This window comes from Mytilus galloprovincialis, unplaced genomic scaffold, assembly GCF_965363235.1.
Source record: "Mytilus galloprovincialis unplaced genomic scaffold, xbMytGall1.hap1.1 HAP1_SCAFFOLD_33, whole genome shotgun sequence".
Classification (NCBI taxonomy): Eukaryota; Metazoa; Mollusca; class Bivalvia; order Mytilida; family Mytilidae; genus Mytilus; species Mytilus galloprovincialis.
In genome coordinates this window covers 111,993-139,043 of record NW_027467983.1, presented here as the reverse complement: position 1 = coordinate 139,043, position 27,051 = coordinate 111,993, and the positions used below count along the sequence as shown (strand labels likewise).

The following is a 27,051-nucleotide window of genomic DNA, read 5'->3' as shown; positions in this document are numbered from 1 at the left end:
AAATGGTTCTGGGGACGTATTCCGGTGCTGCATTCGAACGGTTCTGTGACCGTACCGGCTGCCGTATACTGATGAGTTGAGAACAATTATCCTCGGCACAACATGGCGTCATCCTCGAAACCTAAACGCAAACGCCAACGGTACAGCTCAAATTCAGAAGATGATCCACTGTGGACAAATAGATTAGATGGCGATTATTATTCCGCATCAAGCGATAAGAAGAAGAAATTAACTGCACTGAGTAGTTACATTCCGCGTGAAACAAGTGATTGGACGATGAGCGAACTAGAAAATCTTCAGATTAATTGGAACTGGATCGACCCATCCACGAAGAGCATTGATGAATTTTTCGACATGTTTTCAAATATAAATGCAGGTTTGCCACCCCTCGATGCAGATTTAATCAAGATGATGGATTATTTGAATGCTAACTTGACATTTGACACAAGTGTCAAAGAACTTGAACAGGAAAATTATGTTAAAGTTAGAGAATATCTTGTTAAAAACTTTCTTCCCAAAGTTGATGCTGATTCAGATGAACACCATGATGATGAAGAGTTGATGAAAACTGTGGGTAGTAGTTCCAGGTAAAATTAAAATTACCATCTTTTCATTCACTACTGCAATGTCAGTCAGGTACTTCTCAAGTTCTTGTAGCTTTCATGTCAATCGGGCCCTTAGTCGATCCGCCCCAATATAAAAAAATATTTATAGGGAATAAAAATTAAGATACGATGCAGTCTTGTAACTCCGCCCATCTAAGGCTTTGATCGTGTATATTTCTTCTTTATTATATAAAAATTGCATCAAATTTGATTTGAATCTATTCACTGAAAACTCAATGTTACGTACATTTTTTACTATCTTATTTCCGCAATCATATATCTGAAAAGATTTGAAAATCAATCAGACAAATGGGTCACCTCTGTTTTCACAGAAGTGTGGTTGTCCGGTAAGTCCGTCCATGCGTAGTAAACATGTATGGATGACAGGTTTATCATCATGATCATATATTAACGAACTAGAACTTAAGGAAATGATGTTTTATCATGTTTATAAATGGACCACTAAGAAAGGAACTTTAGATGAACAAAATAAAAAAATTCAAGCCAATATGATAAAGAAATTGTTGAAATAGAAAAATAAACCAAAAATATAAAAAAAAACAGAAAATAAAGAAAAGTAAAAAATATGATTATAGATAAAGATAAGAATGTCAATAGCATGGTTAAAAGTATTTTCTTTAAAAAAATGCCCTCATTCAACATGTTCGGTATTCTGAATTGCAGTTACTTAGACACCATCATCCTTGTCAATGGGTTTAAAGTCTGTGCAGTATCATGAGTATATAGTGGTTTTAATATATAACCCAAAATTTTAATTTCAGAGTCAATATATTTTATTTTCAGTCTTTAAAATCGAAAAAAAAAACACCAAAAAAACAGAAAGCTTGTGTCAAACTTTTCCATACATCATTGTACATATTTATTAAAGATAATGGATCTTTAAGATTTTTTTTATTATTTTGCCTTATATTAAATGGCATTGTCTCCCTTTTTAGATCACCGGAGCCCAAAGGGCCCCATGTGAGCTTATGCCATCACTTGGCGTCCTTCGTCGTCTGTTGTCATAAAATATTTCAAAAATCTTCTTCTCTGAAACTCCGAAGATTTGATCCATGGTCAAACATGGCCACCATGGCTACAAATAGAACATAGGGGTCAAATGCAGTTTTTAGCTTATATCTTAAAAACTAAAGCTTTTAGAGCAAATCTGACATGGAGTTAAATTGTTCAATTTGTCAAGATCTATCGGCCCTGAAATTATCAGACAAATCGAGCAACCCATTGTTGGGTTTCTGCCACCAAATTGGTAGTTTTAACAAAATTTTGCAGTTTTTTGTTATTATCTTGAATATTATTATAGATAGATATAAGAAGAAGTCTTAAAAGCTGTACATGTATTTCATGCTTATCTTCGAAAAGCAGCAGGAAGAGTTGATATTCCTGCTGAGGTCCTGACAAACGTTATTAGAACTTCTAATAAAAGATCCAACTATAAAGACCTTGAATCAGGGCCGTAACTACAATGAGGCAGACGAGGCAATTGCTGGCAAAAAAAAATAATAAGGGAAAAAAAGAAAATGGAGAAAGTTAGGCATGCATGCAGAGGGTAGAACACATCCTTGCATTTTAACATCAAGAATTAAGTAATGCATACTTCGAATAGTAATTTATGTTGACGTGCAGCTTCTGTACTTTTATTTCAACGTAATATCTCTGTATCTGATTACCATCGCCAGTAAACCGGCATTTGGTTCTGTAATTATTTATTTCCCGTTAAAATGAATTATTGATAATGGATATTTCCAACATTATCAGTTCGCAAAGTAAATCAAAATTAAAATAGTTTGAATTCTTCACCTTGCTCAGTTAATATTATTAAAGAAGCATTCACAGATCACACATGAATACCTAAACACCCCACAATTTGTATGTAGTTCTCTTTCAAATAAAATGAAGATTTGAGGCATTTTCAAATGTTTTGCTACAAACCTGGCTGCTATTCGAAAACAAAACATTTATTTTGGATGGATGGAGGATTTGTTTGGTTTAACGGCAAATACATGAAGTAGGCTTTCTTTTAGCTATATATAGAGAGCAAGTTACAAAATGTATGTGATTATTCCATTCAAATGTTAAAAGGACAGGACAAGACCTTGGCAGAATGACAATTTGATTGCTTGATACTTTGAATTTCCATGGAGTATTGTGGGAATACTTTGGGCTTGTGAAATAAAGACGGTCGCACAATTAACCATGGTAAAGGTGACTAGAGAGTATTTAATTTTTATCATTATTGATTGGGTGTAATAAAATTGAGAATGGAAATGTGGAATGTGTCAAAGAGACAACAACCCGACCAAAGAGCAGAAAACAGCCGAAGGCCACCAATGGGTCTTCAGTACAGCGAGAAAATCCTGAATCCAGAGGTGTGCTTCAGCTGGCCTCTAAACAATAATGTGTACTACAGTACACACAGAGAGGATGTAATGTCATACTCCCTACACTGTAAAAACTTGGTGTCACACCAAGAAATTCCAGCAACTCTCTCCAAATCTTGGGAGGAAACTTGGACTAATTCCTCCCTAAAACTCCTTAATTGTTTATTACCTTGGTGTGGTTTCTCCCAACAACATGATTTTTATTGCTATGATTACCTTTGAAGTGTGCCATTAGTAGATGACTACAATAAACATTTCTTGTGTTTCCTGTCATTAAATGACAGTCACAAAAATGATGAAAAGTGTGAGATTTGTTAAATTTAATCAGAGACATATTATAATCTGATTTTATTAAAGAATCCTGTACAACTTTATTTATTATAATTATATTCAGCATTTGTTCTGACAGTGTTGGTTTTTCATACCTAAGAAACATACAAAAACAAACAAAACATCACCTGTAAGTGGAGTATTATTAATAGAAAATAAAGACATATATATTTTAATTGAATTTATTCAATCGTTTTTTCTAAATTTAAATGATAAGAAATAAAGGAAGATTATATAAATATAATATATATATGTAATTTATCTACATTATTTTATTTTATTCATTATTTTTTTTTTGTATCATTACTATTATTTTTTAAACCATGTATATGGACCATAATTTGCTATTGGGCTCCGTTTCCTATAACTATAGAAAAGTGATAAAATGTGAATTACTGTAAGAAAAGTTGCAACTACATCTAAAGATGCCATTATTTTTATCAACATACAAGTGTATGCTACTCTTCCCTAGAAAAAAAAATAAAATATACGAATATCAAAGATTCTACAACCGTATTTTTGTGTCGTTTCTCGCGACCAATAAGAATAGTGAGAAGAAAATGCCCAGAACTATAAGTATTTATGTAGCAGATGTAAGAACAGTGGCGTGATTTTTGTGTCGGATTTCGTAACGCAATTTTTAGATGATGTAATCTGCTTTGTTGTAATAGCATTCTTAAAAACAATATGCAAATATGAACTCTTGCGAGATGTTCAAACAGATAAATCCAAGATGATTTACATTCTTGTTTTGATCTTCGTAATAATTAAGTAAGAAAATTACTTTATCGTTATGCGTTACATTTCACAGGAAACAGAAGTCCAGTTATATATTAAAATTGTTTTTGTCCTAAAGTTCTAATCATTTCCAGTCATACGTGAAACATGTGACTAACATGTGATAACGCCATTACGGCCGGATGTACGAAATACTAGGTCTAAACATTGTTTTTGTTTCCAACGGGATGTTAGCAAACATAATCTGTAGACTTGTTTCGTCTTGTTTAAAAGAGGAAAATACAATTGTCAAAGAGATTGCGCCGGTGGTCTGTTATTTTTCCTATGTGCATAATGTTAAATACGATCCTGTGTGAAAATAAATGCACAATGACTTGACAAAATCGACTTCATATTTGACAGACGTTAGAACACACTTTGTTTCCCGATATTTTACCGTAAATATGAAACAAAAACAATAAATATGATACAAACAACGGAGGTAACAAGATATATTTCGAACCATAATGTTACAATTTTCGGCCAGGGGGCCTCAATCGGCGGCTCCCATTAAACCCCTGCCTCGTCTGTTCCCAAGGCCTAGTTACAGCCCTGTGAATTGTTTATTTAGAGCTAATTTCCTAATGCATGTAGAGCAAGACTTTCAGGTTAGCTTACTTACTTGCTTTGTTTGTATATTGTACAATTTTATTGGGATAACGTCCAATTAAATGTAAATATAATATATACAGGTTTAACTATGCCTATATATATTGTTTGAAGATGTCAAAGCTTGAGTTAAAAGTTTATACAAACAAAGCAAGCAAGCCACCAAAGTTTTACTCTACAAGAATTAGGAAATTAGCTCTTAGTAAATTTTAATAGCTATGATTTTAATTGAATTAAGTGATTACGACCAGCCTTACTTTGGTTCACGATCATCAGACAATTGTTGAATAAACAAACCAATTACAAATGTATCTATAGACTAATGATCATTATGGTAATTACATTATTATGTGTTCCAGTGGATTGTGAATATCTATTTATCTCTTCTATGTGTCGGAATTGAATATAAACTTTTCCCAATTGTATTCTGAGTTATCATGGAAAATAACTTCATATTCATATAGAGTGGGGTGCTCATTTTCGCCATATCTTTCCATGTTTTCTTCAGTTTATGTTCAGGTCTTTATGTTTTTGAAGTATACTGATATTTCTATATGAAGATAACTTCAAATGCAAAATATTCTTAGCTTGAAAGCGTGTTTGTTTTGAGTAAAATCATCTGCAGAGTTGGATTAAAGGGTGTTTGAAATTTCCTAACATTTTGTCGATGGGAGACACATATTCGCCGTTTTGACATATCTATTTAAAACCAAATAACTGCAGCTTTTAACTTTATTTATCAAATAAATTTCATTATAGACGAATAGCAGACATTTGAAAGATGTAAAAAACTGAAATTTAGGGCAATCAGTCAAACAATTATTTAGGAATGCTTCTTTGAAATCGTTTTTGTCATTCAGGAAATTGGCTGAAAATCGTTGTCCATTTTTCGGTCCTTTGCCGTAGGTGCCGAAGTTTAGTCACATTTTCTAAAATAATCATATTTGTTATAAAAATATGATTTAACAGCATATTTCTTCCATTTCAACCATCCTTTGAAGTTTTTACACCTCAAAATCATAAAACGGCGAAATTGTGTCCACGGCGAATATGAGCGCCCCACTCTACTAATATCGATGCTGCTTAACAAATTGTACAAATCATACTGATTACTCATTTTTGTATCGATTTAAAGTAATTCATCTGAATGTTTCTCTAAACATGCTAAAGGTAATATTAGGCATCCTTCACTTACCTGCTGTCACTATTCATCGATACTTTTTACAAATTCCATTTATACTGATTCAGATATGTCACAAAATCCGCCGAAGTTAATTATTCATTATTATTTTATTATAGGGCCGGATCAACTAAGGGTGGATAATAATAACTTGTACAAGTAGTACCCCTGACTGAATGTGTCAAGTTTGCAGCATTCTAGACACTTCAGCACCGAGACAAATCGTCACCAGCATGGTGACAGACATTATGTTCTCAACAACTTTGCTTTATATTTTAAAAATCACATTTTTCTAATACTGGATGTTGACTTGACAATGGTAAAACATGGACCAGAGACGGATATGTTAAATCTGTGTACGTTTTCAAAGCACGATTGCTTTTAAGAAGTTCTTCACAGTTATTTCTTCAGGAAAATACTCTAAATGAATGTAAGATAAAGGTATCAGTGATAATTTTAGCATTTTGGAAAATTTGTATGCATAATTAAACCTCACAGCTGTAAAACTGTCAGACAACTTCTTATGGGAGTTATTGCCCTTACACATGGAAATGACAAATGTTACCATTTTTTTTCCATTTTTATACGACTGCAAAAAAATTTTTGTGGTCGTATATTGGTATGAAGTCGGCGTCGTTGTCGTTGTCGTCAGAAGACACATTGGTTTTCGCACTCTAACTTTAATTTAAGTGAATAGATCTCTATGAAATTTTACCATAAGGTTCAATACCACAACAGAAAGGTTAAGATTGATTTTAGGGATAATGGTACCAACAGTTAAGGAATAAGGGGTCAAAAAGGGGACAAAAAAAACCTTCCAGACATAACTTGTGTGTTAGTGTATGGATCTCTCTGACATTGTACCACAAGGTTCCATATCACAAAGGGAATGCTGGGATTGATTATGGGGGTAATTGCCTTAAAATTTTAGGAATTAGGGGCCAAAAAAGGGGCAAAAAACAAGCATTTTTCTAGTTTCATGACAATAACTTGTGTGTAAGTGTATGGAATTTTCTGAAATTGTACTACAAGGGTCCATATTACAAAGGGAAAGCTGGAATTGAGTTTGGGGGTAATTGCCCAAAACGTTTAGGAATTTGGGGCCAAAAAGGGGCCTAAAAACAAGCATTTTTCTACTTTCAAGACAATAACTTGTGTGTAAGTGTATTGATCTTTCTGAAATTATACTACAAGGTTCCATATCACAAAGGGAAAGCTTGGTTTGAGGTTGGGGTAATTGCCCTGAACATTTAGGAATTTGGGGCCAAAAAGGGGCCTAAAAACAAGCATTTTTCTACTTTCAAGACAATAACTTGTGTTCAAGTGTATATATGGATCTCTCTGAAATTGTACTGCAATGTACCATACTATAAAGGGAAGGCTGGGATTGAGTTTGGGGGTAATGAATCATAAGGGCCACAGGTTCAAAAAATTTGGGGGAGGGATTTTTTTTTCCTTTTTTTTCCTTTTTTTTCTTTAAAATTTTCCATTTTAAATTGGTTATTTCTGATTTATATATAAAAGCAAATAATAATGATATGGTTTGAATAGGTAAATTAAAAATATCTTTAAGTTCTTAGACCACATTCATTCTGTGTCAGAAACCTATGCTGTGTCAAATATTTAACCACAATCCAAATTCAGTGCTGTATCAAGCTTGAATGTTGTGTCCATACTTGCCCCAACTGTTCAGGTTTCGACCTCTGTGGTCGTATCAAGCTGCACCCAGCGGAGCATTTTATTTACATTTATAAGTTTTCATTATTTACAGGCCCTCATTAAAATTCAAATATCTGTAATTGGGAGATATCTGTATTGTATTTTAAGCTTGGCCTTCGTGAAACGTAGATTTGACTGTCACAAATTGAGTTTACCTATATACTGAGCTAGCAACGAAATACAATACAGATATCTCCATTCTAATGCAACATATTAAAATAAATTCCATTTGATAAATATTTTGGCTTACTTCCCAAAGTTGGTTTCCGTCCTCTAACTTTAGTTTGCCTCAACCAAATGTTATAAAACTTCTACAAAAGGCTTATTACCACAAAACACAGATCAAGTTTAAATTTCAGTGGCGTCACTTAAACCGTTCTAGAGTTATGCCCCTTTACAAATGGAAAAATTGCTGAATTTTTCATTCCCGTTCTCTAGTTTAGGAGGGGCCTCAGTGGCCGAGTGGTCTAAGTAGTTACTACTGTAATCACTAGCCAGTCAACACTGAGGTTGTGAGTTCGAATCCCGCTTGTGCGGGTGCACTAGACTCCAATCTAAATTGACTAGGATTGTCAGTTTTCCTATCACAGGTCGGTGGTTTTCTCCTGGCACTCCGTCTCCCTCCACCAATAAAAATTGGCCCAAAAGCGGTGCTTAAAAGTGGCGTTAAAACACCAAAAATCAAATCAAATCTAGTTCAGGTTGCCTCAACCAAATGTTATGAAACTTATTCACAATGCTTATTACCATAAAACACAGATCAAGTTTGAGTTTTGGTAGTGTCACTTTTACTGTTCTAGAGTTATGCCCCTTTACAAATGGAAAAAATACTAGTTTTCCTTTCCATTCCCTAACTAAAGTTAGCCTCAACCAAATGTTATGAAACTTATACACAATGCTTAATACCACAAAATACAGACATGACAGATCAAGTTTGAATTTTGGTGGTGTCACTTTTACTGTTCTAGAGTTATGCCCCTTTACAAATGGAATAATTGCTGAATTTTTTGTTTCTGTTCTCTACCTTCAGTTTGCCTCAACGAAATGTTATAAAACTTATACACAATACATATAACCACAAAACTCAGATCAAGTACAAATTTGAGTAGCGTCACTTTTACTGTTCTTCAGTTATGTCCCTTTCAAGGTTACCGCTGGCGTTCTCCATTTTCGCATTTTGCAAAAAAATAAAAATTGTGGCCATTAAAATTCATCATTTGCGAAAGAATTTGGCGAAAGAAATATACATAATGATTTGATTTCATCCATCTTATTTATTTTTCGTTTTGGCGACGCACGTGTTTCAAGCATATTTTTACGTCTCAACTTTTTCATTTACGATGGTCCAGAAAAGAAAACTGTTGTTATGAAGAAATATATTCAACAGGTTGGGAACAACTCCTCAAATAAGTAACCCTTCAATGTAATAACTATCCCTTAAATCAGGGATCAATTTCAAGTGATAAAAAAAAAATGTTTTGTTGTAAAAACCACTTCTTAGTACAAAAGGGCACATATTCATATCATTTGAAGAAACTTTTCCCAAAGAACTATACAACTATCTGGTATTATATGGTCAAAACATGTCCAAGAATTTTGTAATATTCCTGGACTTATACATGTATCTTCTTTATTTTTAAAAATAAGTGGACCCCTCTTTAAGAAAAGTTGTTCCAAATATAATGAATTTTTCCCCTTTTAAGTTAAAAAAAAGCTAAATTTTTCTTTTTACTTTTCTACAACAGCAAAATGATCCCTTGTCTGAGGGACAGTCCCTTATTTAAGGGATATCCCACATTTGGAGGGTTGTTCCAAAACCTGTTGAAAAGTAAGAAAAGTCTCTGCCTTTAGTCTTTATCCTTCAACTGGAAGGGAAATGTATATCCGATAAACTTTTGAAGATGAATCTTGTGTCCCAGAAGTCAAAATTATGATGTCTATATTGCTATTTTTATAGTATCTTTTAAAAAGTAAATGGGGGGGGGGGGGGGGGGGAGTTAGAAAGAAGGAACATTTTAAACGAAAAATATATTTATGTAAGTTGGTGAAAAAAATAATTGACTCGGGGAAAACCCTGCCCTTTATAACTTTATATGATATGCTAGCGGGGGCATCATCTGTGTCCCATAGACATATTCCCCATTTATTTGATTTTGCATATATATATATGTACAGGTACGACTCAAATAGACACCAAGTCTGACTTAATAATAGATTATAGAACAAGTTTCCAAATCGACAGCAGATTCTATGCACCTCTAAGCAGTGTCCAGTTCTTATATAAATAATTAGGATTTTTTTTTCAGAGTTTTGATACATCATATTGAAGCTGGAAGACATGACTTTCAAAATGACCTAAAAGAAATACTTTATGATTTGTTGTTGACTTCTAGAACAGTGGAAGAAATGAGGTTCACAACAATGCTGGAGAAGTTTTGCAGAATGTGTAACCTAAAGGGAAGGTAAATTCTTTAAAAAATATGGTGAAAATAAATTTTGACCATTACTATCATGACTATTGACAAGACTGTTTCTTTAACCACTTTGTGCTTAACCTTAACATACTGCAGAATGAGGACTGACTTTTCAGGGTTTTTTTTCACATTGCTGGACTATTGTGTTACAATACATGTACATACATGTAAAACCAGTAAGATCTTGTTTTTTTTAAATTGAGAATAGCAGTAAGATTCCTTACCAACATCTTGCTACAACAAGAATTGAAACAACATGAGCAAGCTTAATTAGTGGAATGAAAATGTTATTTCTTTATAATTTTGAAATTCAGACAGACATGATACAATGTATATGTAACACTTCCAAAAGTGTCAATCTCCCCAACAATGCCCAAACGTGTCCTCAAAATCCTAAATGATCCAAAGGTGTTCAATTATTATTATTTGCAAAGCGTGTCCACTTTAAAACACCAGAACATCTCAAAACTTTTAGCAATAATATGTCCTCAATAAAGGCAATAACTTTTATGGCAATTTAATTTTTGAAAACATGATTAAAGACGTCTGGTTTTGGTTGCAGGATTCTAAAACAGATCAAACAACATCTGCAGGAAATAAAGGTATTATGTTTGGTAAAGACGAATGCCCAAGACATGGAACATTATCCTGTCTATCCACAGTGAAAGATGATATCAATGACTTCTGCTTTCAAATAGACACCAGATAAGAATTAAAGAATGGCACAATAAAAATGCGTTTTGCTTGCAGTGGTTTTATTGTCGAGCCTGCGACTTTAGTTGCAGAAAGCTCGACTTAGGGATAGTGTTCCGGCGGCGGCTACGGCGGCGGCTACGGCGGCGGCTACGGCGGCGGCGGTGTTAGCTCACTTCTTAAAAGCTATATATTTTAGAAGGTGGAAGACCTAGATGCTTCATACTTTGTATATAGATGCCTCATGTTACGAAGTTTCTGTCAGTCACATGTCCAATGTCCTTGACCTCATTTTTATGGTTCAGTGACTACTTGAAAAAAAAGTTAAAATTTTTTGTATTGTTGAATTCTCTCTTATTCTAAGTAATAGGATAACTATATTTGGAATGTGTGTACCTTGCAAGGTCCTCATGCCAGTCATACAGTTTTCACTTTTAGCCCAAATTGTACCTTGTCCTATAAACATTTAGGAAGATCAAAATCAGTGACAAGAAAAGCATCAACAAAAAACCTCACAAAAATATTTAGCCCTTGACATATTTAAAATCCATGAAATATTGTAACCACCTTAAATAACTGATTAAAACAAGATCGCAATCGATTGACTCGACCTAAATCATCAAATCCTGGTACCCTGTATATGAAAATGATGAAAGGTTAATTTTGAAAATGGTTCTTTTTGTAGTATAGGATTGGTCGAGGAAACCATGATCAAGGATGTACGTGTTGTGGCAGTTCCAGACTTAACTTTCAGAATTTCATCAAATGAAATGCCTGATGTAATACAGATAATGACAGTTGCAGAGGTACTTCTTCATATATAAATAAAGTAAAAAAAATTCAGGCTTGTGTGTCAACAATTAATTTTCATTTCCAATTGTAAAACATATAACTCAAAAACTGTGAAAGTACTTATATTTTCGTGGTACATGTGGTATGAGCAAAAGCTACAATACATGTTCATGGATTTTAGTTTTTTGAAAAAAATCAGTGGAGAAATTTTAAGCCATCTGATATAAACCTTCGATATAAATTCTTTAAATATTTGGCAAAAATAGTACACAGGAGAGCACTTACAAGACTAGACTTAAGAAATCTGCATACAGAACTATGTATCAGATATCAGAATGCAATTTTTAGCTCAACTGGCCCAAAGGGCCAAGTGAGCTTTTCTCATCACTTGGCGTCCATCATCATCGTCGTCCCTTAACTTTTACAAAAATCATATCCTCTGAAACTACTGGTCCAAATTAAAGCAAACTTTGCCTAAATCATCCTTAGGGTATCTAGTTATAAAAAAACTATTCGATGACCCCGCCCATTAACCAAGATGGCCACCATGGCTAAAAATAGAACATGGGTGTAAAATGCAGTTTTTGGCTTATATCTCTGAAACTAAAGCATTTAGAGCAAATCTGACAGGGGTGAATATGTTCATCAGGCCAAGATCTATCTGCCCTGAAATTTTCAGATGCATCAGACAATCCGTTGTTGGGTTGCTGCCTCTGAATTTGTAATTTTAAGGAAATTTTGCAGTTTTTTGTTATTATCTTGAATATTATAATAGATCAGTCAGGGGCATTACTTAAACAAGTAACAATTAAAATTACCTATACAAGTAATGTTGAAAACGAGGCTAATTTAAATATAACTTATACAAGTTATTTTTCTAAATATTATTTTTATAGGTGTTTAAGAATACAGATTTTACTAGCTTTAAATAATTTTCACAGTTATCTGGTTATTTTTCCCTTGATATATAAAAACTAATTCTTCAGAAACACTAATTAACTTTCCCACACACTTATCTTACATACCAACGCTTCTGGGTCAAAGATTGGTCTCTTGGGACTATTAAATTATCATTTTCCTCTAAAATCTTGAAGGTAGACTGATATAAATAGATTGATACTTGTGAATTAATTAAGACCTGAAGTTATTTATAATTTGTAACCTAATTCAATTATGTGCCTTTAATAGGTAAGTGTAATTTCTATTTTTTTTCAAAAATGTTAAAAATAACTTATTCAAGTAATATTTTTGACATTATTTTCAAAGTAACCCTTTATCTCTATACTCCTCTCAAATCTGATAAATTCTTTATTTTATCATATAAAATGGTGTTTAAAATCATGAAAACTACATTTAGTCTATGAAGACCGATTGGTTTTCGCACTCTTAACTTTAGTTTAAGTGAATGGATCTCTATGAAATTTTACCATAAGGTTCGATACCACAAAAGGAAAGTTGGGATTGATTTTGGGGATTATGGTACAAACAGTTAAGGAATTAGGGGCCAAAAATAAGCATTTTTGTAACTTCCTGACATAACTTGTGTGTTAGTGTATGGATCTCTCTGACATTGTACCACAAGGTTCCATATCACAAAGGGAATGTTTGGATTGATTTTGGGGGTAATTGCCTTAAAATTTTAGGAATTAGGGGCTAAAAAAGGGGCAAAAAACAAGCATTTTTCTAGTTTCATGACAATAACTTGTGTGTAAGTGTATGGAATTTTCTGAAATTGTACTACAAGGGTCCATATTACAAAGGGAAAGCTGGAATTGAGTTTTGGGGGTAATTGCCCAAAACGTTTAGGAAAAAGGGGCCAAAAATAAGCATTTTTCTAGTTTCCAGACAATAACTTGTGCAAGTGTATGTATCTCTCTGAAATTGTACTGCAAGGTTCCATATCACAAAGGGAATGTTTGGATTGATTTTGGGGTAATTGCCTCAAAATTGTAGGAATTAGGGGCAAAAAAAGGGGCAAAAAACAAGCATTTTTCTAGAGTCATGACAATAACTTGTGTGTAAGTGTATGGATCTTTATGAAATTGTACTACAAGGTTCCATATCACAAAGGGAAAGCTGGGTTTGAGTTTGGGGGTAATTACTTTAAATGTTTAGGAATATGGGGCCAAAAAGAGGCCAAAAAACAGGCATTTTTATACGACCGCAAAATTTGAAAAAATTTTCGTCGTATATTGCTATCACGTTGGCGTCGTCGTCTGCGTCGTCGTCGTCGTCTGAATACTTTTAGTTTTTGCACTCGAACTTTAGTAAAAGTGAATAGAAATCTATGAAATTTTAACACAAGGTTTATGACCACAAAAGAAAGGTTGGTATTGATTTTGGGAGTTTTGGTCCCAATATTTTAGGAATTAGGGGCCAAAAAAGGCCCAAATAAGCATTTTCTTGGTTTTCGCACTATAACTATAGTTTAAGTTAATATAAATCTATGAAATTTTGACACAAGGTTTATGACGACAAAAGAAATCTTGGGATTGATTTTGGGAGTGTTGGTTTCAACATTTTAGGAATTAGGGTCCAAAAAAGGGCCCAAATAAGCATTGTTCTTGGTTTTCGCACAATAACTTTAGTTTAAGTAAATAGAAATCAATGAAATTTAAACACAATGTTTTTTTCCACAAAAGGAAGGTTGGTATAGATTGTGGGAGTTTAGGTCCCAACAGTTTAGGAATAAGGGGCCAAAAAGGGACCCAAAAAAGCATTTTTCTTGGTTTTTGCACCATAACGTTAGTATAAGTAAATAGAAATCTATGAAATTTAAACACAATGTTTTTTTCCTCAAAAGGAAGGTTGGTATTGATTTTGGGAGTTTAGGTCCCAACAGTTTAGGAATTAGGGGCCAAAAAGGGACCCAAAAAGGTATTTTTCTTGGTTTTTGCACCATAACGTTAGTATAAGTAAATAGAAATCTATGAAATTTAAACACAAGGTCTATGACCATAAAAGGAAGGTTGGTATTGATTTTCGGAGTTTTGGTCCCAACAGTTTAGGAATAAGGGGCCCAAAGGGTCCAAAATTAAACTTTGTTTGATTTTATCAAAATTGAATAATTGGGGTTCTTTGATATGCTGAATCTAACTGTGTATGTAGATTCTTAACTTTTGGTCTCGTTTTCAAATTGGTCTACATTAAGGTCCAAAGGGTCAAAAATTAAACTTAGTTTGATTTTGACAAAAAATGAATCGGTTGGGTTCTTTGATATGCTGAATCTAAAAATGTACTTAGATTCTTGATTATTGGCCCAGTTTTCAAGTTGGTCCAAATCGGGGTCCAAAATTAAACTTTGTTTGATTTCATCACAAATTGAATAAATGGGGTTCTTTGATATGCCAAATCTAACTGTGTATGTAGATTCTTCATTTTTGGTCTTGTTTTCAAATTGGTCTACATTGGTCCAAATCAGGATCTAAAATTTTTATATTAAGTATTGTGCAATAGCAAGTCTTTTCAATTGCACAGTATTGCGCAATGGCAAGAAATATCTAATTACACAATATTGGGAAATAGCAATTTTTTTTTTAATTAGAGTTATCTTTCTTTGTCCAGAATAGTAAGCAAGAAATATCTAATTGCACAATGTTGTGCAATAGCAAGAATTTTTTTTAATTGGAGTTATCTTTCTTTGTCCAGAATCAACTTAAATCTTTGTTATATACAATATACAATGTATATTCACTTTTTACTACCAACTAATAAATTAAAATAATCTTTACCATTCAGTGATAACAAGCAGTTTTGTTTACATCTTAATATTTTATGATGTATTTAAATGAGTAGTTATTGTTGCAAACTCCATTAGAAATTTTAATTGAGATTAGTTTTGGAATAAGGGAAAGGGGGATGTGATTAAAAAAATTAGGTTCCATTTTCTCATTTGAAATTTCATAAATAAAAAGAAAATTTCTTCAAACATTTTTTGAGAGGATTAATATTCAACAGCATAGTGAATTGCTGTAAGAGAAAACAAAAATTTTAAGTTCATTAGAACACATTCATTCTGTGTCAGAAACCTATGCTGTGTCAACTATTTAATCACAATCCAAATTTAGAGCTGAATCCAGCTTGAATGTTGTGTCCATACTTGCCCCAACCGTTCAGGGTTCAACCTCTGCGGTCGTATAAAGCTACGCCCTGTGGAGCATCTGGTTCTAGTTTCCAGACAATAACTTGTGTTCAGGTGTATAGATCTCTATGAAATTGTACTGCAAGGTACCATACCACAAAGGGAAGGCTGGTATTGAGTTTGGGGGTGATGAATCATAAGGGGGTTCACAAAATTAGGGGGGGGGGATTTTTTTTCCCTTTTTTCTTCTTTAAAATTTTCCATTTTAAATTGGTTATTTATGATTTATATATAAAAGCAAATGATAATGATATGGTTTGAATAGGTAAATTAAAAATTTTTTTAGTTCTTAGAGCACATTCATTCTGTGTCAGAAACCTATGCTATGTCAAATATTTAATCACAATCCAAATTCAGTGCTGTATCAAGCTTGAATGTTGTGTCCATACTTGCCCCAACTGTTCAGGGTTCGACCTCTGCGGTCGTATCAAGCTGCACCCAGCGGAGCATTTTATTGTAGTCTTTTACAAAAATCTCCTCTGAAATTACTGTGCCAAATTAAACCAAACTTGGCCTAAATTATGCTTAGGGTATCTTCTTTAAAAAATGTATCCGATGACCACACCCATTGACCAAGATGGCTGCCATGGCTAGAAATAGAACCTTGTGGTCAAATGCAGATTTTGGCTTATATATCTGAAACTAAAGCATTTAGAGCAAATCTGAGAAGGAGTAAAATTGTTTATCAGGTACAAATCTTTCTGCCCTGAAATTTTCAAATGCATCAGACAACCTGTTGTTGGGTTGCTGCCCCTGAATTGTTAATTTTAAGGAAATTTTGCAGTTTTTTTATGCCCGTTTACGGGTCGTATTATGGTATACCGTTGACCGTCTGTCCGTCCGTCCTTCGTCAACATGTCGGACATTAACTCAAAAAAGCTTTAACCAATATGCATGAAACTTTGGTGAATTGTTTATATCTATTGACGTGAGCTCCCTTTCATTTTTTATAAATTTCAGAATTACCGTTTCCAAGTTTTGGGGTTTTATTCATATAACCAATTCCAAGTTCTTTGGCTACATTTATTCAGAAACCTATAATATGTCAAATATTTAATTACAATCCAAATTCAGACCTGTATCAAGCTTGAATATTGTGTCCATTTTTGCCCCAACTGTTCAGGGTTGGACCTCTGGGGGCGTATCCAGCTGCGCTCAGCGAAGCAGTTTATTGGTTATAACCTTGAATATTATAATAGAAAGAGATAAACTGTAAACAGCAAAGTAAGCTCTACAAATAAGTCACCATGATCAAAATTGTCAATTGACCACTTCAGGAGTTAATCTTCTACAAAAATTTTCTGCTCTGAAACTACTGGGCCAAGCTCATTATAGATAGAGATAACTGTAAGCAAGAATGTTCAGTAAAGTAAGTTCTACAAACAAGTCACTGACACAAAAACAGAGAGTTTTGTCATGAATTCTATTCTTGTCTTAAATAATGTAGAGTGTCCTTTGTTTAATATGCACTGCAACACATTGACCAAGGTGAGCAACACCGGCTCTTAAGAGCCTCTAGTTATTATTGCGATATTAAACCAGTCAAATTATTTGTATAAAGAAACCTTGCAATAATTTCTGAATGTACAGTAGTTATTAATTATGAATTAGTGGGTCCTATATGGTTTTCCTTGTTCTTAGGTTAAAGTTTCAACCAATGATTCATTAGTTGATCAAAAGATTCATGTTACTAGACAAAAACCAGAGGCTATTGATAAGGAGACACTTCAAACTATGGATCCATCAAAGATAAGAGGATTTAGCCAACATGTTGGACAGCTGATCATTGGACTAGGCAATTCTTGCTTCAAAAAATAATGTCTTGGCCTTTTGCTCCATGAGACAAAGGTAATGTTAATATATAGCTAATTGATTAAAATGTTTCGATCAACTCTTAAATGATTAACACTTTCAGTCCAGTAAAATTAATGATCCCTTTTGATAGATAAATGATATTTTCTATAAAATTGCATTACTATCAGTACAAATCAGTTTAGTTATTTGGATGCCCTGTCCCGATGTCATGGTCTAGCGACTTTGTATTAATTGTCAATGCTGCTGTCCCTCAAATTGTCTTTTTCAGAATTTTCTGCTGACAGCAAGACATTTCTCTGTGTCAGCAGTTAATTATACCCCACACAACAAATAAGGACTTACTATGTAGATGTGCATATCGACAGGAAATTACGATTTTTTTTTGTAGGAGTTATGCCCCTTTAACTTAGAATTTTGGCCAAAATATACTACTGCAACAGTTTGTCATCCCAACTTCTCTGAAACCACACAACAGAATTTCATGAAACTTTGTAGATAATAAGGACTTACTATGTACATGTGCATATCGACAGGAAATTACGAATTTTTTTTTGTAGGAGTTATGCCCCTTTTACTTAGAATTTTGGCCAAAATATACTACTGCAACAGTTTGTCATCCCAACTTCTCTGAAACCACACAACAGAATTTCATGAAACTTTGTAGATAATAAGGACTTACTATGTAGATGTGCATATCGACAGGAAATTACGATTTTTTTTTTTGTAGAAGTTATGCCCCTTTAACTTAAAATTTTGGCCAAAATATACTACTGCAACAGTTTGTCATCCCAACTTCTCTGAAACCACACATCAGAATTTCATGAAACTTTGTAGATAATAAGGACTTACTATGTAGATGTGCATATCGACAGGAAATTACGATTTTTTTTTTGTAGGAGTTATGCCCCTGTAACTTAGAACTTTGGCCAAAATATACTACTGCAACAGTTTGTCATCCAAACTTCTCTGAAACCACACAACAGAATTTCATGAAACTTTGTAGATAATAAGGACTTACTATGTAGATGTGCATATCGGCAGGAAATTACGATTCAATTTTTATTGTAGGAGTAATGCCCCTTTAACTTAGAATTTTGGCCAAAATATACTACTGCAACAGTTTGTCATCGCAACTCCTCTGAAACCACACAACAGAATTTCATGAAACTTTGTAGATAATAAGGACATACTATGTAGATGTGCATATCGACAAGAAATTACGATTCAATTTTTTTCTAGAAGTTATGCCCCTTTTACCTAGAATTTTGGCCAAAATATACTACTGCAACAGTTTGTCATTGCAACTTCTCTGAAACCACACAACAAAATTTCATGACACTTTGTAGATAATAAGGACATACTATGTAGATGAACTTATTGCAGGAAATTACGATTCAATTTTTTTTCTAGGAGTTATGCCCCTTAGAACTTAGAATTTTGGCCCAATTATACTACTGCAACAGTTGAAACTTTGTAGTTTATGAGGACATAATATGTTAATTGTGCATATCCACAAGAAAATTTTTATCAGTTGACTTTTGTAGAGTTATGAGTCTTTGAACTTAGGAATCTGGTGAGATTTTGTTTGTCAAGTGACAATGTGGGGGTGTGGGGTATGTGAGGTTCTTTAATTTTTTTATTAAAATTATTTTTAGGGTTTCCCCTTAGCAAATCATGGACTTTGCAAGGGGAAGGGTTTATCATTTTGTGGAGCAAGATCACTGGGTACTTCTACTTTTTTTCCAGTGTGCTATATTCACAAATATCAGTTTAAAGTGTCTTTTATACCATCTCTTGGGCAGGTAACAAGTAACTTTCTAGTGGTATACTAATTAAGTATAACTGATTTTTCTTTTCAGATACTGATAACATGCCTGTCTACATCACCCAGGTATTGTACATATATCAAAGATAAATTAGGTCCAGAAGACAAAGCTACTCTGCATTTTATTGGACCTTATGATATATTAAAGGCAAGGGAGAGGAGCCAGCTGATAAAAGCTTTTCTACGTTTAGGAAACCGACAAAGATTAGGAATACCAAAAGTATAATCTGCCTTTTGTGTTACTAGAATCTGCTCACCCTATCAAAGCTAAAGTGAATACCAAAGTTGATTCATAGTAATGAATATAGAGGTGTAATACCACCAAATCATGGTACGTCACATCTGGTTGCATACGAAAGTAGGTCTTAAAAAATATTCCCTTGAATTTGACCGTTGTAGGTAATTAATCCTACATTTTATTGCAGTAAAACTATTTCTGTGTCATAAACATATGTCTTGGGTATTTCAAAACACCATTATTTTTATTTGTGATTTCTATAGAAAATTTTGTAATCTTGAGGTTACATGGTTACTAAACCTTGTACACAGATAGAATAAGAGGAGAAATTTGATTGGTTAACTTCCAATGATTTTTATTTTCTTATATGCAATGAAATGTTATGTGAAACTTTTTCTATAGAACTGGACAGGATAAAACTTTACTCATGCCAAGTATTTCTTTATTTGAAACAAAGATAAATTCTGCACAATTTTTTGAAAAGTGCAAATTTAACAAAGACTAATAGGGGAAAATCAATGATGGTATTACACCTAGAGGTGGAATCTCTTAAAATACATTTATTTTTTAGTACAAAATCTTAGTGAAATTGTTGCCACAACATTTTGTAATTCAAGAACAAAGCAACAAAAAGTTTATTTATACAGCATCAGAGTTATTTTCAGAGCTAGATATAAAGATATGTATATATATTAACATTATTGTGACATAGGAAATGTACTAGAAAATGCAAGAATGGTGAAATTCATCTATTATCCATTACTTATCATCCCCTGTTTGACACATTGCAAGGGACATAGAAATACCCTGCATCCATCCAGTCTTGTAAGTGCTCTCCTGTGTACTATTCTTGCAAGATATTTATAGAATTTATATTGAAGGTCAGCAATGTCTAGAACAAGTTTGAAAAATCAGTGCAGATCAATTTTTATGCCCCCGCCATAGCGGAGGGGGTATTGCGATTAACCCTTGTCCGTCTGTACGTCCGTCCCAAAATTGGTTTCCCTTCTCTAACTTTAGTTTGCCTCCACCAAATGTTATGAAATTTATACACAATGCTTATTACCACAAAAACACAGATCAAGTTTGAATTTTGGTGGCGTCACTTTTACTGTTCTAAAGTTATGCCCTTCTACAAATGGAAAAATTGTTGACTTTTTGGTATCCCTTCTCTTACTTTAGTTTGCCTCAACCAAATGTTATGAATCTTATGTTGTGTTTTGTGTACTATTGTTTGTCTGTTTGTCTTTATCTTTTGTAGCCATGGCGTTGTCAGTTTATTTTTGATCTAGGAGTTTGAATGTCCCTCTGGTATCTTTCGCCCCTCTTATATGCACAATGCCAATTACCACAAAACACAGATCATGTTTCAATTTTTGGGGCGTCACTTTTACCGTTCTTGTATAAAAATTACCATCATGTAACATCTATCAGCCCAGCCCTGACATATAAAAGTATATTTACAGTAAACATCTTATTTATTTGTAAACCTGTTTTCTCTTAACCATACATACAGATTTTATTACTATTTGCCTTTTTAGTTCACCTGGCACGAGGTCCACTGTGAGCTTTTGACATCACTTATTGTCAACTGTCGTCTTCTGTTAAATTATACATAGATCATCTCCTCTGCAACTACTAAACCAAATTTAACCAAACATGGCAAAAATTATCAACGGGATATCTATTTTAAAAAGTGTGTCATCTCAACCTGCCTGCCGACAAACATGGTTCACATGGCTAAAAATATAAGAGCAATTTTTGTCTATTAACTTGAAAGCGCTATAGATAAAGAAAATTGGGCAGGAACAAATATTTCAGAATGATGAGATCTACATAATATCATTTGACATCAAAACTGTCAGATCACTTCTTATACGAGTTATTGCCCTTAATTGAGTTTAGTAAAAAGTTATGTTTGCCTATTATTTCGAATTATGATAGATAGACAGAAACTTTAAATAGCAAAAATGATCAACAAGACAAGAAAATTAATAAATAAGTCAACATTATTGAAATCCCCAGTCAACCCCTTATTGAAGTTGTTGCCCTTTAATGACGATGTTTCCCTTTTTTTCCAGGATTACCAATTTCTTGAAAACTATGATAAATAAAACTTTAAAATGCAAAAATTATTGGCAAGACAAGATCAACAAATAAGTCAATATTTTGCAGTTTTGTCTATTTCCTTGAAAACTATATAGATAGATAAAAAATTGTAATAGAAAAATGATCACCAGGACAACATCTACAGATAAGCCATAATGGCTGAAATCTTTAGTTGATTTGATTAAATTTTTTGAGTTATTTACCATTTAATGATAATTATTACTATTTTTTTTCTTTTTTGCCTTTTATCTTGAAAACTATAATAGATATATAGAAACTTTAAAAACAAAAAAATATTCAGCTGAATAGAATCTACAAATGTGTTAAAATGACTTAAATTGCAAGTTAACTAATAAAGTTATTCTCCTTTTATGATGATTTTTACTTAAAAGTGGCCATTCTGAAAGATGCAGGTGAGCAACACAGGCTCTTTAAGAGTTCTGTTTATTGACAAAAGCATTAAAAGACAGGTGTTAAATTTTAACTGAATGTATTCGACTTTGTTCTTATATCTATATTGTTATTCTTATTTGTGCATATGCAAAAATGATGGCAGTTATTTATACACATTAATAGATAACTTGTAAAAGAAATATGTGATATTTAAACAAAAAATAATCTACTTGATTGTGTTTTACTTTGAATATAAGTTTGCTTTCTATTATTATGGACAATAAAATCAATTCTTACTTTGTTTCTGTTTAAGATGATGAATTGTGCAGGAACATATATATAAATAGTAACAATATAATGCATTGAACTTTCTTGACCAGATTTTATTTTTACCTGAGCCACAACAAAACTTCAGACTCGCCTATAAAATGCTATATTTTTGAGTAACTACACATTCAAATAATTTATTTAATAAATAGTGTTTTTTTATTTTAATCAGTATATTACGGGTGAAATATTCTATATATTTACTAAATTTTTAAAGAGAGTTTTCAATTGCAAAAATTGTACTTGCTAAACATGTAATTTTAATATGTTGTTACTGATGACAAAATAGAGTTCAAGTTCAATAATGACGATTTTGACTTTTACCGTTCAAGAGTTATGGCTCTTGAAAGATCGTAAAATGGTGTTTCCATTCACGTTGTTGCATTTACTCACAAACCATTCAATCTAAGCTTTTCAAATTTTAATATGCTGATACTGATGACAAAATAGAGGTCAAATTTGATATTGACGATTTTCACTTTCACCAATCATCAGTAATGGTTCTTGTGATATTGCCAGGACACAAATAAATGCTAATAAATCTGGTTTGCTGTCGTTGTGACAGCCTCTTGTTATTGGTTGCAGTCGAAACTCGCTGCATCCAATCAAAAAGCGCCTATAACATGAACACGTGTAAATGTAAGACATGTTTGTAAACAGTTGCCACATGTTTATTGTGCAACAAGTCTTTACATCCCTAAACATATGAAAATATTAATTGACAACTTGAAGGTTTTTAATCAACTATTAGAAGTTCCTGTGTGTATGTCTCATGCACAAATGCATGAATGTTGACATATATTTTTCGTTTCCGGCTTTACCAAGTGTGTAGAATCTACATGTTTTTACCTCCAAATTGAAGAGTTCAAGTTCTACCATTGGTCAAGAATAATGTATTTGGAATGGGTGTGACTTTAATCTTCCAATAGATGGCGCAACATTGTTATCACAAATCTTGACTCAATCCACCAAGGGTGAAGAGAACGGGTGTTGATGGTAACCTTTGGCTAGCGAAGATAATGAACTAGGCGTTTTCACTAATTAAAAGGAAAATAATGTCAACATTGAAATTGTCATCTTCGTCATCGTCTGAATACTTTTAGTTTTCGCACTCTAACTTTAGTAACAGTGAATAGAAATCTATGAAATTTTAACACAAGGTTTATGACCACAAAAGGAAGGTTGGGAGTGATTTTGGGAGTTTTGGTCCCAAGATTTTAGGAATAAGGGGCCAAAAAAGGGCCCAAATAAGCATTAATCTTCGTTTTCGCACAATAACTTTAGTATAAGTAAATAGAAATCAATGAAATTTAAACACAAGGTTTATGACCACAAAAGGAAGGTTGGGATTGATTTTGGGAGTTTTGGTCCCAAGATTTTAAGAATTAGGGGCCAAAAAAGGCCCAAATAAGCATTTTCTTGGTATTCGCACTATAACTTTAGTTTAAGTAAATAGAAATCCATAGTTGAAAGCAAGCTATGAAAGACCCTAATCTGATAAAAAGTAAAACCAAACAATAACCAGAAACATATGTATTAGACAAGTGCAACCACTGAATTACAGTCTTGTTACCTTGAGACAGTAAAAAAAACATAACCTCGGAATTAAAGTCTCCTGAATTTGAACAGGGTTCAACCCTCCTCTAAGCCAGGACAGTGGTTTAACATCATCACAAAATTAAACTAAAACACTAGAGACATAAAGTACTGATCTATGAGTACTCACAGTTACTGCAAGCTAGTTTCCAATTAATTGCAGCAACAACTAATGAATGAATCATGTTTGCAGACTAAAATATCAATTAGTACTGTGACTACTATTTTAATAATATATGTGAAAAGATGTCAAATGCAGTCTTTTTTTAAATGTATTGGTTAAATTTCACAAGTTAGTCATTGTTTAAAATTATTTGTTCCAATTATTGAAAGAATGCACCCATTTTGTGAAATAAGGATTATATCTTCATGATCTTGTCAATGAAGAACTTGTGTCAAATGCATTCCTGATTACAAAATTAATATTATTACCAATCATATCTGAGTATATAAAAATCCAAAATTTAAAACCTACCACAAACACATTATGTCCACTCTATTTTGTTTATTTGCTTAAGCTATATCAAATGGTGTCTGCCATGTTGGATTGTAGCAGAAAACTATCTGCCTAGATTTTTAAAGAAATGTGCAATTTTTTAAAAGAAGAATGTTTAATTCATTCCTTAAACTTTTTCTAAATGAAGAACATGGTGTCTTCTGTCATGTTTTTTACAAATACAGAAATTTAAGTTAATTATGTATGCACTTTTTGCTTTTAGGTCTATCAACAAGTGCAAACCATCTTGAATAGTGTAAACTCGAAACAAATGTATTGAATTTTACTAATGGAAGTAAAAAATGTTTTAATTTTTTCAATTATATTATCTTACTGGGTTTTACTGTGAGTTTTAAGTTTGCTTGTGAGCAGGACAATGAAATAAATCTACACTACCAAGAAATTGTATCTTAAACTTAATAAAATCAACATGGACTAATCTAGTATCTAGAAGACCAATGTAGATTCGATATCGATACACGACTTTTCGTATGCATGTTGTTTTGTCCACATGGCCTGAATCCTCTTTCTTGAAAATTGATGACTGAAGTTGGCTGTAACCAATTCTCATATAATCTGAAGAATGATTGTAGGTTTAAATTAATAGGCAGCAACTTTTAAAAATCAATGTAAGTGTGTTAGCCATATTAGGTGAGGTCTTATTTTAGCATAAATCAATACTTCAGTCTGTGTTAATACAAAGATGTATTTATATTTTTACATGTGGTATTCCTATCGAATGAATTTTTGAGTTACTTGCATTTGAGATATATTTATTTAAGACTATTGGATCACACATTTTTATGCTTCCTTTGCAGTTCATCTTATACATTGTTATATTAAGTCTTTTGTTTGATTGAACACATGACAAATCTTTATTTAATTTATTATAACTTTTCATGTGGTTTTATTATTTGAGTTTGATTGTCAAGTTATAGAAATTGTGTTTCTCATAAGAAGTCATATGTATATGTGTAATCTGGAGCGTTTTGACAACATAAATGTATTTAGCAGACTTTTAAAACCTGTTTTCTTTCATCCTGATGTCCTTATTCTCAATTTAAACGCACAATTAATGTGTTTATGTGAAAAAAAATCAAATAAGCAACTCGCTCTCACCCTCTTACACAACCTAACAAAGAAATAGAGTTTAGAGCATTTCTGACATAGGATAAAATTGTTTTTCAGGTCAAGATTATCTACAAACGTAACAACACATTGTTTGGTTGCTGCCCCTATAATGTAATTTTAAGGAACACCGATTTTTGCATTTTTTTATGTTGTTTATTGACGACAAACCATTTTCTATATTTGAAAATGCCTGTACCAAGTCAGGAATATGACAGTTCTTGTCCATTCGTTTTTGGTGCGTTTTGTCATTTGATTTTGCCATGTGATTATGGACTTTCTGATTAGATTTTCCTCTTGAGTTCAGTATTTTTGTGATGTTGCTTTTTGGTATGATATATACTTTTTATACTGACAATGTAGACAAAGGTGTATTCCCCTTTACTATTTTTGAATTATTGGCTTCTAAACACTAATTCACTGATATTTTCCAATATCTACCAGGCCTCTTGTTTCAACTTCATCAACCTTGCAGTGCAAATGGAGTGGGAAACAAAAATCAAACATTCACTGATAGGTAAATACTAGTAGAAAAAATGTTTCTTAAAGAATAAATTTAATACAACAAATCATCTGTAAAGTGATCCACATGCTCTGTGTTGATTTTTTTTTTTTATCAAAGTCAAGATTTGGTAAAATTTAGTAACAAACTCATAAGTAAATAAGCCTGCAATTAACAACCACTGAATGATATATTTATTTTTGAAAACACATTATAGAATCATAATCAATTTTAAAATGTAACATACTGGACTTAGATAAGTATATATTAAGTTCAATAATTTTAATAACATTTGAATGACATGAGATATTTTCCTGAATTTAGGTAGATTTTTGTTGTCGGAATATTTGAGATAGCATAAGCTGGCAAGAACTTTTTTGGTGTAGCTGTGATGAAAAATTGTAATTTTCATTTATGTGTTTATTATGTAGATGCATTTCCATTTCATGGACTTATACACTTCAGTCAACATGATAACTTATGCAAATCTATTCTGTTTATACATTGTACAAAAACATTTTACATTTAATTGATGCCAGTTTATTATTATATCATTATTTTTCTTTGAATAAGCTTATACATATAAACTATATTTATTGAAGTTGAATGAACTTATTTATATACACAATGAATTTATGGATTAAGATAAATTTGTAATTTTTGAATAAGCACTTATTTATTATTAATGCAGGCAACGGGTGAAATTACTTTTTATTTTGGAAATATTTTAATAGCAGATATATATATTTATAAACCGATTGAATTATTACTTTTTTTTTTTGCAGAAAATGTAATCAGTTTTTCGTGTTGATATGTAAACATTATAATTATAATTTTTATTCTTTATTATAATATTCCCATTCATGTATATGTTAAAGAAATAAACAATGTATATACTTGTAA

General features: G+C 32.5%; 1 protein-coding gene across 3 annotated transcripts; it reads left to right on the top strand.

The window, feature by feature from the left end:
- LOC143059875 (uncharacterized) lies at window positions 1-27,051 on the top strand. Of its 3 annotated transcripts, XR_012973651.1 has the most exons (6): window positions 9-587; window positions 9,926-10,081; window positions 11,472-11,592; window positions 17,361-17,567; window positions 19,394-19,669; window positions 20,137-27,051. XR_012973651.1 is itself a non-coding variant. In XM_076233442.1 (5 exons), exons 1-4 carry the CDS (start codon window positions 103-105, stop codon window positions 17,535-17,537), a joined length of 939 nt encoding a protein of 312 aa, XP_076089557.1. In that variant the 5' UTR covers window positions 9-102; the 3' UTR covers window positions 17,538-17,567; window positions 19,394-27,051. The 3 variants fall into 3 exon arrangements, 2 of the variants coding, with proteins under 2 accessions (XP_076089558.1, XP_076089557.1); XM_076233442.1 differs by having other exon boundaries at window positions 19,394-27,051; XM_076233443.1 differs by lacking the exons at window positions 11,472-11,592; window positions 17,361-17,567; window positions 19,394-19,669; window positions 20,137-27,051 and adding an exon at window positions 10,656-10,836 and having other exon boundaries at window positions 1-587.